Raw genomic sequence first — 12,721 nt, forward strand, 5'->3', positions numbered from 1 at the left:
ACATATGGCAGTCAGTCAGACATACAAAAGAAGCAGTTCGTTTTAACTGTCACGAAAAGAGGTGAGTGTAGTAGGTTTCATGGAGTTAAGATAGCTAAGATATGTGTGTGCTATGCACTATATTAGCAATCCAAGATATAAAGTGCAGAGCCATTCACGAATTGCATATTAATTAATTAATAATAATTTAAGAATCGGATATTGATGTTGGAGGTAATACCTATACAGTGTCATATTGTTTACCTCCAATTGATAAGTCATTTTAAATGTAGTCAAATAAATTGCAATATTATTACAAACGTACGATGTAATCAATCTTTTCATACATGTAAGACATGCTGCAATAGTTCTTTTCTAGATTGCGAGAAATATCCCAAATACCAACCATAGTCAATGTAACGAAAGTGCTACAAAATAGCCAAAGCATCAAATTTCGATTAGACATAGCTGGAAAGGCCATTCTCCACCAAATGGATAGTCTTGGCAAGATAGTATCATTTAACCTAGTGTAGTGCAGTATAATACTGTTAAGTTACTGTAACTGTACAGTACCTACTAGTACAATGTACAGTACATACTACTGTACTCGTTCGACAGTACTGTACTGTACATTCAAAATCCGAGGCGGTAAAATATTGTACTGTACTGTACAGTACAGTGTACAGTGTACAGTACAGTATACTACTGTACGATGTACTGTAGCGAGCAAATTTGCAGACATCTCATTCTTCTAAACACTGTCGTGAGTACGTGAGTAGTCGCGAGTGTCGTCTATGCATCACGTGACATGTCCTTATTGTACTTTAGCTAGTACGGTACGTGATGAGGCATGACTTTGGACCAGGTACCCGAACAGTACTTGACTTCGATACAGTACTGTACAATCCAGCACAAGAGCTGCAAATCCGTGAAATCATTAAAATTCCCAATAATAAAAAATTGGCTTTTTTTTTTATTAATTTGTTTTCATTCGATCCTGCTGAGTATTCTGTACTATATCTATCTCTATTTTTCTGCTGTCACCGCTGGAATTGATCGATCGAGATTGAGCATTTTCAAAGCAAAATACCGAAATCTGTTGACGGAGCTAAGCCAATTGCCGAGCTATTATCAATTAATAGTTACTGCATGCTAAAATTTCAATCATTCTTATTTTTATAAATAACAAATATGACGTACAAGCACAAAGCCTTCCTGATCTTTTTAACGTTAATTGTAATCACTCATATGGCTACAAAAATTTCTTGTCAGACGTGTGCTACGCGTAGCTATCGATTTGATTGTGGTAATGTGAATATACAGGACACTGTATTGCAGTAAATAGAGATTACATTTAGAATTAAGTTATCTGAATTCCATGTTTATTGTAGCCAACATTTTGTTTTTATTGATGAATCTATCGTTACGTGATGTTTTTGCGGTCTCACCCTGACTAATAACTTACTCTACTTTAAAACATGCGTTTAGGTCATAAAGGGACAACTCAGAAACAATGTAAAGCAAAAGGATGTTGCTGGGATTCCTCTCAGGTATTTTGTTGCTGGTATACTTATATATTGGAGTAGAGGATTAATTTCGATGATGTTTTCTTATTTAGCATGGCATTCCGTACTGCTTCGCTAAGAATGCTGGCGGACGAAAGTATATCGTTTACAACATTACTCGCATTTCCTCGGGTATCAAGGTACTGTAGGCATGATACTGTAATTACGTATAATTAACAGGACGCCTATTAATTGATAATGTAACTTTTACTTTTATCGCACCTAATTTAATGACAGGATAATAACAATAATATTATATTATGTACTGCATTGCAATTATAAGTTGACTAAATATTATTATTCTTAATCTTTTTACTACAATGGCTTTCAATATGTTCCATAGAAACATTTTACTTCATCATAATCTCTTTCTGTTTGCTTTTTTATTTTTCCGTCTTTTTCCAACCTCAAGATGACCCTGATGCACAAAGGACCAGGTAAAACTTATCCATAATTCTGCAAACTTCAGTTATTAATTACCTCTATTTATGCAATTATGTACGTTCTACTATTAATGAAGTCAAACTGTTTTTTTCATCAACTAAAGACGGACCATATGGAGCCGCTATTAGTCCGTTGGATGTCCATATCGAATATCAAATTCCATCCAGATTGCATATTAAAATTTCTGACCCTAAATCGAAGAGATGGGAAGTTCCTGCATCGGTATCTCCCGTACCAAAATCAGATTCGTTCGCAGAGCATATAAAGCTATATAAAGTTGAATACGCGGAAATTGGCCAGCCTTTTTTCTTTGCAGTGATTAGGTAAACGCATCAACAGTATGATGTACGCTGATGATCGATATTGCTGATTTCAATCTCTACTCCGTATTCTGATTATCTTGATGCATCGCCCTTTGTTTTCAATACTAACGTCAATTCGAATTTTTCTGCCGTAGAGCAACCACTAAAGAAGTGCTCTTTAATACATCAAATACTCCTCGTAAGAATGTAACTCCATTATACTAATATCTTTCATATATCTCTTTTCACAATCTAACTGTAGATATTTACTAATTTTTTATTTATGTAAGACATTGTTATAAATTACGTATAAAGTAAGTATACTGTCGCTTGCACAGTAATTGACTAGTGAAATAGCAAGTTATCATAGCCAATAGCCTCCTTAACCAAGAGACCATTAATTTTAATACCATCTGTAACCTTAAAAATATAACTTGCAAACGCATATCGAAAATTTTACGTTTTATGTACTGTACACTGGAATGATATACGGTATACGTTATAATAGCTAACATTATTTTTCTTCATTACAGTTTTCTTCAATGATCAGTATCTTGAAATCAGTACCCATCTCCCCTCAAATGCGCACCTTTATGGCTTAGGGGAACATATCGACCCTTTTCTTATATCAAAGTATGTGTATAAGTTTGTTGCATTGTTTAATAAATTCAACGTTTGCTTTTTAATTCGAGCATTTCACTATACTTTTAGTGGGACATTCTTAACGCTTTGGAACCATGATATTGGAACGCCACCAAAAGTCAATCTGTGTACAGTATTCACTACATCATTAAAGGAATGCAGTAATCTAAACTTTTTTGCGTACAATGCTAACATGATAACTTTTTAATTCCACTTACAGATGGATCTCACCCGTTCCTTTTAGATGTCCGTCCTCACAATGGTAATGCCCACGGTGTATTTTTACGTAACAGCAATGGAATGGATATAATCTATTACAACAATATCTTGACCTATAAACTTATCGGAGGTATGTACTAAAAGAATATCAATTAAGCTGCTGTCTGCTATTGTAATTTTATAATATGACGGGAAAGTTATTACAGTTAATCACTTTACTTTTAATCAGGTGTTCTCGACTTCTACTTCTTCCTCGGTCCCACCGCTAACGACGTCGTGCAACAGTATCATGACGTTATTGGTCGACCTGTGATGATACCGTAAGTTACAATAACTTGCAATATATTGACAAAATCGACGTGTAGCATTAACGACATTATTATTTATACAAATGTAAAAATTTATTTATGTGCTACTATTAAAGAAAGTACTGCTAAGCGGTTAATCCCTGATATTAGCTAAGTCAATAATACTTAGCTTTTGTCCGCTTGAAAAGCTATCTACTGTGCAATAATTATAGGCCCCCGTTAATGCGCAGATAGTGGGCGAGGGCCAAAAGATTAACGCGAAGTATCGCTCGAGTAAAATTCTTAGTAACATTAAATTTTAGGTTGGTGCACATAGTAAGCGTTGACTAAGTCGACTGAAACTTCGTATGTGGGTTCAAATATAAACATGTATCATTAGTTGAATAATTTCAGTAAAGAATATGAGAGTAGAGACATGTTCTTGACGGGGCCCTACTGACATATAATCGTACTGTCACCTCATATATGTAGATCCTGTATTAATATCAAAATACCTAGTATAACATTATTGTTGGGTAATAACTGTAACGAAATTTATTCGCATAAATTAGAAATGCTGTATAAATTGTTTCCGTTTAATTATAATGCACGCTTCAATATCAGCAAATTTTTTTAAGGAAAGCCTTTATATTTCAGATATTGGTCGCTAGGATTTCATCAAAGTCGATTCGGGTATCGAAATGTGGAAGCTCTTGAAACCGTGGTGAAAAAATACCATGACAATAATGTATATCAAATATATATTTTCTCTATTCACTTCATACCTGTATCGCAAAATAATTTTACAAGTAATCGATGTCTTCATAGATTCCACTGGATACAATTTGGAGTGATATAGATTATATGGATAAGGTAGGATCCAACATAATGCTAAATATACGAACTTATGCCTCAGTGATAGGGTCTTCGTGTTTATTCACTGCTTTAATAGTTGAGGGTCATTCAAAGCACTTAACAAAAGCCCGCATGATTGATTGATATCTTGCCCAGTTGATACACAAATATCAAATTTTACCAATTACCGTCTTGCTTACGCTGTAGCACTTCTTATCATAAATTTTTAATCTCACAATTGAAAGTCATTCAGATTAAGTCTACATGAATTACACTAATATTTTTTGACGTCTACAATCTATCACTTTATGTTAACACTATGTTAAGGGTCTATTATCATAGAAAAGAAAAATATTCGGTTATAATTATATAGCTAATATAGCTTTATTTTTAAACAGGCTAAAGATTTTACGTTGGATCCAATAAATTATCCACTTAAACGAATGCAAAACTTCACAAATACCTTACATGACAATTTCCAACACTACGGTAACGTCGGGACACGTATCCATACAGAGAACTAGCAGTCTCAATTAACTATTTTCTAAACTTTAAATAATTTCGTTTTAATTAGTTATCATGACCGATTGTGGTATATCTACATCAAGCAGTTATGAACCTTATCTAACAGGATTGAAAAATGATATATTCATTAAGGTTGTGCGAAGTTAATATTGTTTGTTTGCAACAGCAACAGTCATGTCGATGCACTTTAAACAAATGACCATTTATTTTCTTTTAAAGACAATATTGAGGAATCTTTTATTTTATTTCGTAGGATAAAAATGGTAAAGTATTTGTAGGCAGAGTATGGCCTGGATATACCGCTTTCCCAGATTTCCTTAACCCAGGTATAGTAATTCTGGAAGCGAATGACATCATTATCCTTTTATTGTAGTAGAAATAAATTTATTAATCAAGTTCTTTATTTTCTGTTCTAGCTTCCTTGGCTTACTGGAAACAACATGTAATGCTGAAGCTAATATAAGAATACATGTGTTATATATACGATTACATCTTAGGCCACGTACGGTAATAAGTAAAATAAATTCTCTAATAACCTGAATAAAAATAAAATATTACTCTATAGATACAGTCATTCCGTGAAAAGGTCAAATTTGATGGAGTATGGATTGATATGAATGAAATTAGTAATTTTTGCAACGGAGAATGTCATCGTAGGAGTTTTACCAACATTAGCAACACCGTTAAAGCAGATGTCAATAGCCCTCCTTATAAAATTAACAATGTAAACAAGCAATTACCACTAAATACTAAAACTCTTGACATGGATGCATTACATTATCATGGTATCTTGGAGTACGATGCTCATAATCTTTATGGTAAATTTATGCGTAGATTGATAAATACAAGAGATTATCACCTGTTAATCTTAACGTACCTAGATACAAGTTCTAACCACTTTTACAACTCTGGTACTAACGTTAAGTATCTTTGGTATTGTAGGACTATTAGAGGCTAGAGCAACTCATAAGTCATTGATTAGCATCTCCAGTAAGCGACCTTTCGTTCTAAGTCGATCTACCTGGCCTGGTTCTGGAGTTTATACTGCCCATTGGACAGGTAAGAATCTTCTTATAAAATATTAGAAAATCAAATAATTATCCTCACTAACCTTTATTCATAAATCAAGGAGACAATCATGCCACCTTTGACGATATGCACAACAGTATCATTGGTGTACTCAACTTTCAGTTATTCGGGATACCTATGATTGGTTCTGATATCTGCGGATTCAATGGTAATTGCGATTAGTTTGTTTAATTGATGTTATCATAATACATTGGTTAAATCAACACTTAATCTGTGCCCAAGATAAACGAAATTACTTCATTGTATTTTCTTGCAATGTTATCAAATCCAACCGTAGGAGACAGTAATGAAGAACTTTGTGCTCGGTGGATGGAATTAGGTGCTTTTTACCCATTTGCCCGTAATCATAACACTAAAGGTGCCAAACCACAGGTAGCACTACTGACTACTTTCGATTGTACTAATGAAGCTATAAGAAAAGTATCAATACTGCGCATTTAATAGATACTTATATGCTGTTATTTAACAGGAGCCATACACTTGGAAGTCAGTAGCGAGTATTAGCTCTCAAGTGTTATCCCTACGTTATAGCCTGCTACCTTATTATTACACCTTATTTTATCAAGTAACAACCGCAAATGCAGAACATAGGACTGGAGTTGTGCTAGAACCATTATTTTTTGAATTTCCGAATGATATTAATACTTATTCAATTGATAAGCAATTTTTAGTTGGACCTGGACTGCTAATTTGTCCAGTTCTGACTAAAGGTACAGTATATTCGATGTGTTCATTATGTATTAAAATATTTACGACTACCGCACTGTGCTTATCAATGTAGGTAGGTAACTTGGTGTAATAACTACGGTATCTAACAAGAATTTATTTGCACACTTATACTGTCATAGGTGCAAAATCTGTTAAAGCTTACTTTCCTCAAGGGCAATGGTATGATATCTTGACGTATAAACTTGAATATGGCGATGACCATAAAGGTAGCCATAAGACAATTAATGCCCCTCTTGAAAAAATCCCGGTAAGTGACACTACAGTTTCCTATATTCAATCTCTTAAAGGACAATTAGCATGTTATTTTACTCATTATATTTATAAAGGTCTACATTCGCGGAGGTGTTACCGTTCCAATGCAGAGGCCAGCATTAACAACTACTGCTACACGACGCAATCCGTTTAAACTGCTCATAGCGCTTACTTCGAAAAGTACCTCTATAGGTAAACACTATTTCGATGATGGCATATCGTTGAATACGACAAGGTAATATTATTTTATATCAAATAGATTATACTGTTTGCGATAAGGCTGCTTAAACAGCCGAACTTATAGTATTATAATTCAATCAAAAGTCGTGCTTCACTCTTAGCTACCATGTACTGCTTCTAATCCATGTCTCTTTATGAAAACTATGTAAAGTATATTTGTGGTTTATAAAGCGTTCAAAGCTTCTGGAAAAATGATCATTAAATCTGAAGTTACTAACAATGTAAGAATCTTATGCTCAATTATATCATATGAACATTGACAACTGATAGAATTGTCATACAATGATTATATTGCTTAAGAGAATTAATAATTTATTTTTGATGTCACTTCGTCAGGGTCACTGTTGTCACTTTTATATACCTCCAATCCAAAATATCACCATTCTTGGCTTACGATCCGAACCAAAGAAAGTCCTACTGAATGGTACACAAATTCATCCAAGTCAAATTGAATTCCATAAGACGACAGCAACATTAAAATTAATTAATTTAGATATTCTTTTACAGTATGCATTTAAGATTCTATTCGGTTAAATTCTTTAGAAGTTATCGTGTTACCCCTAAATATATTATTAATTTTTGCGATTAAAATTTACGCTTGGATTACTATAGTTTAATAGAAATCTAATGTAATAAATAATTAAATCTTGATGCTTACCACACTCCTTTTTTAACTTGTATGTGTCATTTTCAATTGGTGCATTCCTTACGCTCACATGTTACAGGTTATGCCGAGTAATTGTACTCGTATATTTTGAAAATATTAATGCGCAACGTTCATTACAACGCAATACACTGGATATGAAATTCTAAAACGTTGTATTTTACTGGAAGCCATAGTCTATCATGTGATTAAAATACAGCTAAAATCATGTGCACTTCTATAACTACAGTGTGGCATTTTCTTACTATGTAACTGCATAGTATTATTGGAAAGCGTTATCAATTACCCAAAAATATTGTATCAGAATATGTTAGTTTTGGAGTAAAGGAATAAATAAAAGTATCAAGAATCATAATCAGGACTTATATAATTTCATATACAATTATTTTTAATAGTTAGGTTCACGATACAGATAATAATAAACTTTATAAATTAGCGGTGCCGATTCGTTCTCATGATTCTTGCCCTCAAAATTTATGTAATGCTAGATAAGATATAATATTTATGACTCACGATGTTCAGTAGTAGTTAGTAAGTTGTCTTAGTCAACTTTAACTAGCATATTCGTGAATCATGGCCGTCTCAGGAATTCGAATTCTATCCACTTTGTGTAAACATGCGATATACAGTTTACAATGTTGTGGCAGATTTATTGGAAGGTGCTGTTGAAATATCTAATACGCGTATGTAGGAATGCCAGAAGTCATGACCGCTGACAGTCAACTCGGTACTACCACCTTGGTCAAGATTGGCCACTGTAAATTTGTACGATAGACCGCGATGAAAATTCAAGTTGAATTTATACTGTAAGCACCTCTACTTGTGGCTTACATGTATAATTTTACCAAGTGATGATTTTTTGCATTTATAAAATGATTTGAGATGCTATACTGTACCAATACCTATAATTTAACATGATATTAAATACTGATGACGATTTGCTGTTACATGGCATATATCAGAACTCTAATTGAATCGTATTGACATACTGTACAGTATAGTAAATAGCCGTATATGAATGCACTACAGAATGCAATACACAAAGCGATTTCTGTATTACAGTACCATAGTTTCGCAATACTCGTTATGAAATGGATACAATCGAATTAAAGTCGCTCAGAGATAACTTACGTACGGGTAGTATTTCTACAGACTACTAGATATACAATCCAGTAGTCTATGGTATTTTCTTCTACTATATACACACACTTATTAAATATGAATATGTAATAATGCGCATACTGTACAGCATACGAAGTAACCTGCACAGATTCATGTTTTTCACTGTATGTAATTAAGTGAGTAAGTATAGCGTTAACCTCCAATACGAGTACTGACGTCCGTAGTAGCCGATGAGATTATAATTAGTATAACCCACAAGGTACCATCGGCAATGCAGCGAGATAATTAACTACGTTAGTCGCTATGAAAGGATCTGTTTTACTCACATGCTTCAACTCATTGTAAAGAATTGATTTTATGTAGGCTATCTTCATTCAAATTCTACACTAGTTCTGATCATGATACAATAAAACAACCTAAAGTCGCCGATGAAGAAAAGTTGAAAAGAAAGATTGATAGCATTTGCAATCATTGGACAAGAACCAGCGAGCAAAAGTGGAGGACGGCACTGACAAAAGGAAATCGTTGTAATATAAGTACAGAAACTATCAATAAATGTTTACGCAAAGTCAACCAGTTGCAATATCCCAACAATGATCTACATTCTTAGCATCACTTGACTGGACTACAGTATAATTAAAGCCAGAACCATGGACTATTAAGAAAGATATCTTTAAAAGTCCATGCTAGAACTTTACTAGTTTCGTTCACCTTACTTCAAGCAAGATAATAATTGACTGTGGATAAATATACAGTACGGTATACACTACGTATACGACACATAAAAACAAGCCACCTACACGGATTGTGATAGTGCCTTTTGAAAACAAATTTATTATATTAAATTCATAGATACGTTAGCCATTAGATCCTTGTAATAGAAACCATACGTAATCAACACTGATAATTATAGTGATAGCACTAAAAACTCACTTCACGTGTACTGATCTTTCTTGTACCAAATATTAGATAGCTGATTCATTTACAACTAGACAGAAGTGCTCGATCTTATATAGTGGTAATAAGTGGTAAAGTTAGCAGCTAACATGCGGATTACCAAAGTGATTAATGAAATTAGTAGATACTTAAACAATTATTCGATAAAATAAGAGCGTAATATATCTACATTTATATAAAAATAAAATAAGCTAAATTTCATAGTTGGTTGATCAATCCTCGGATATAAATGAAAAATTAATGTATCACTGGCGTGCAATGAAATATACACATAATTGTATTTATGCAATTTACAGAATGTCGTAACATTTCACTATCAATAACAAACAAACAGTATTTCCAGAACTTAATTGTGAAACACTAATTGTAAGTACGCATATATATATATATTTATATATTTGAATGCGTTATTAACACATCGTATTTGTTGGTGAAGTCAAATAAGCTGTCTAATTAATTTAAATTAGTAATGGGTATAATTTAATCAGAATGGTTAGCATGAGAAGTAAGTTGTACAACAACTTTAGTCTGGCATCACTAGATGAATTATTTGATTAAATACTTAAAACTGATTACATAAGATTAACTTGTCCAGTAGCTTTCTCGGCTTCAAATAATAGTCGAACACATTCCTTAACTACTGCAGCATTGGCAATGTTTATATTATGGATTGTATTCATCTTGATTAGTTGTCGAGGTGTTACTAAGTTCTTATTCAAGATATTGGGTCTGGCACCAGAATTTAACAATAAGGCAATCCAAGATGGTTTCAAACTAGCAGCAGCTTCATGCAGGGGACTATTAGCACCTTTATCACATTTATTAACATCAGCATTATATAAAATGCACATATTTAAGCAATGTTCAATCAATTTATCAAATCTTGTTTGAAATAAAGAATGATTAAACTGTGGCTTATTGTTACAGCATAATAACTCATGTAATACCGTCCGACCGTTCTCATAGCATGCATTCACATCACTACCATGTTCTAATAGTAATTTCAAGCAGTTAAATGCTGTTATTTGAGTAAATGATTTCTCAACGTCAAATTGATTATTGCTAACAATAGCAACTAATATATCTAATTCTTCAGTCATGGGATTCTTATCAGGTTGTAAACTGATTTTCTTGAAGTAGTTATAAACAACGATTTCTAGTAGTGCTACTGTTTTGGGGATAGAGCCATAATCCCCATAGATAATATTCGTATTAGCACCAGCTTTTAGCAGTAATTGCATACATTCAGGGTGGTAATATTTCGCAGTTGATAGTAACGGACAAAATAAGTGGTAATCTTCGGCTTGTAATAACTGTAAGAACATATCAATTCGTCGCAATGGATCTCTTTCTCTTGTAGATAACAAATGTATTCTTTGATCAATAACAGCACCTTCATTAATCAAAACTTGTAAACTATCACAACAGCCATGGGTAGCAGCTAATAGCAATGCTCGACAACTTTCAGATCGTGGAGAGAATGAATGTTCTGAAATTAAGTATTGAACACCTTGGCTAAAATTACTCCGCGTAGCTACTTCTAATGTGTTGAAATTGCCAAGATACTCAGTTATTTGTAAATCTTCATATAAGCAATATCGATTTTGAACTAGTAATTTTAAACAGTCTAATTGCTTCCATCGTAATACGGCTGCCAAAGCCGACATGGTCGGCTGGCGAGATTCATTTGCACCACCGATCTTGGCCGTCCTAGCATGGTGAGTAAGCAATAATCCTACACATTCGACATATCCTAATATAAGCGCCCACCACAGTGCTGTACAACAACATCGATCTTGTTCATTAACCTCGTCAACTGAGCATGTCTTTAAAACTGAACGTAGCCGTTCAATATTATTACACATGACGAGTTTATGTAGGCTAGGCATAACATAAGCATCAGCAATTTTAGTGATTAGGACTTGTAAGCACTCCATTTGATGAGAAAAAGCAGCTAAATGGAACAACGTTGAGTTAACACGTTTTCTAGCTAAGTGGTTAATATTGGCTCCACGATTCAATAATAACCGTAAGCAATGGGTATGACCTTTTACAATAGCTACACGAACAGGATGGTTATATTTGCCACCATTACTATTACCGAAATTTCGAGTGAAAGGTACAGTACGTTTGGCTTTATTATCAGCGGCATAACGATTAATATCAGCACCAAGACGTATTAACGTAGATCCCCACACATCGAAGCCATCGCGCATGGCTTGAATTAGAAATAAATTTATCTCTGTTACACGATCACCAGTATTATTCGACGAAGAAGAAACATAAGAGATCCATTTGATTGTCGATTTTAATGAATTATTATTATTACCGGTAGAATCATAAATCATTTGCTGATAATTGTGATTATAAGATCCTAGGACAAATTGGTAATAACATCGAAGAGATGTATCACTTGGAGGCTTAAATCGTGGAAACAATCTCTGATGGTACTTGTACCCTAAATAGCTTTTACTATAATAGCGATAGTATGTATCGCCGTCGACTAACACTGGTTTACTTGTCAACTCAGTCATGATTTTTTGTTTCCAAAGATATTCCGAGCTAGCGATATACGCAAAGGCACGACAGCAACATGCCATTCTGGCCACATCACACCCAAGAAGGAATTCCATGACTCGAGTTAACATTTCGTCAGGTAAATCCTGCAAGGTCAAACCTGGGGTGGATTCTGCGGCGTGTATTTGATGCGAAGCATCTTCCTCAGGCGGTAACTGATCGATGGATAAATGCCCTAATTGGCTAGCGACGATAAGGTCTGGTGACTGTAATGAGTTCTTTTCTGCCATGGAGTCTCACAGCTGCAGCACTAACATACCAAACTTTCAATTT

At 33.9% G+C, this 12,721-nt stretch overlaps 2 protein-coding genes across 2 annotated transcripts; one reads left to right on the top strand and one right to left on the bottom strand.

Annotated features, from left to right (window-relative positions):
* Window positions 1–2,099: 2,099 nt before the first annotated feature.
* Window positions 2,100–7,127, top strand: TRIADDRAFT_21692 (uncharacterized protein; the record flags this gene model as incomplete). The annotated part of the gene is made up of 19 exons (XM_002109179.1): window positions 2,100–2,311; window positions 2,446–2,489; window positions 2,824–2,923; window positions 3,002–3,060; window positions 3,153–3,281; window positions 3,381–3,471; window positions 4,096–4,186; window positions 4,267–4,311; window positions 4,692–4,782; window positions 4,868–4,950; window positions 5,072–5,144; window positions 5,235–5,260; window positions 5,384–5,636; window positions 5,761–5,877; window positions 5,948–6,055; window positions 6,185–6,279; window positions 6,377–6,617; window positions 6,756–6,883; window positions 6,963–7,127. Coding segments are annotated over 19 exons (2,151 nt in total), but the record flags the coding sequence as incomplete, so codon positions are not given.
* A 3,316-nt stretch (window positions 7,128–10,443) lies between these two features.
* Window positions 10,444–12,678, bottom strand: TRIADDRAFT_53018 (uncharacterized protein; the record flags this gene model as incomplete). Its single annotated transcript, XM_002109746.1, has 1 exon — window positions 10,444–12,678. The coding sequence occupies one exon, from the start codon at window positions 12,676–12,678 to the stop codon at window positions 10,444–10,446; it is 2,235 nt and encodes a 744-aa protein (XP_002109782.1).
* Window positions 12,679–12,721: the final 43 nt, after the last annotated feature.

The sequence above is a fragment of the Trichoplax adhaerens genome, genomic scaffold, assembly GCF_000150275.1.
Source record: "Trichoplax adhaerens TRIADscaffold_2 genomic scaffold, whole genome shotgun sequence".
Taxonomy (NCBI): domain Eukaryota; kingdom Metazoa; phylum Placozoa; class Uniplacotomia; order Trichoplacea; family Trichoplacidae; genus Trichoplax; species Trichoplax adhaerens.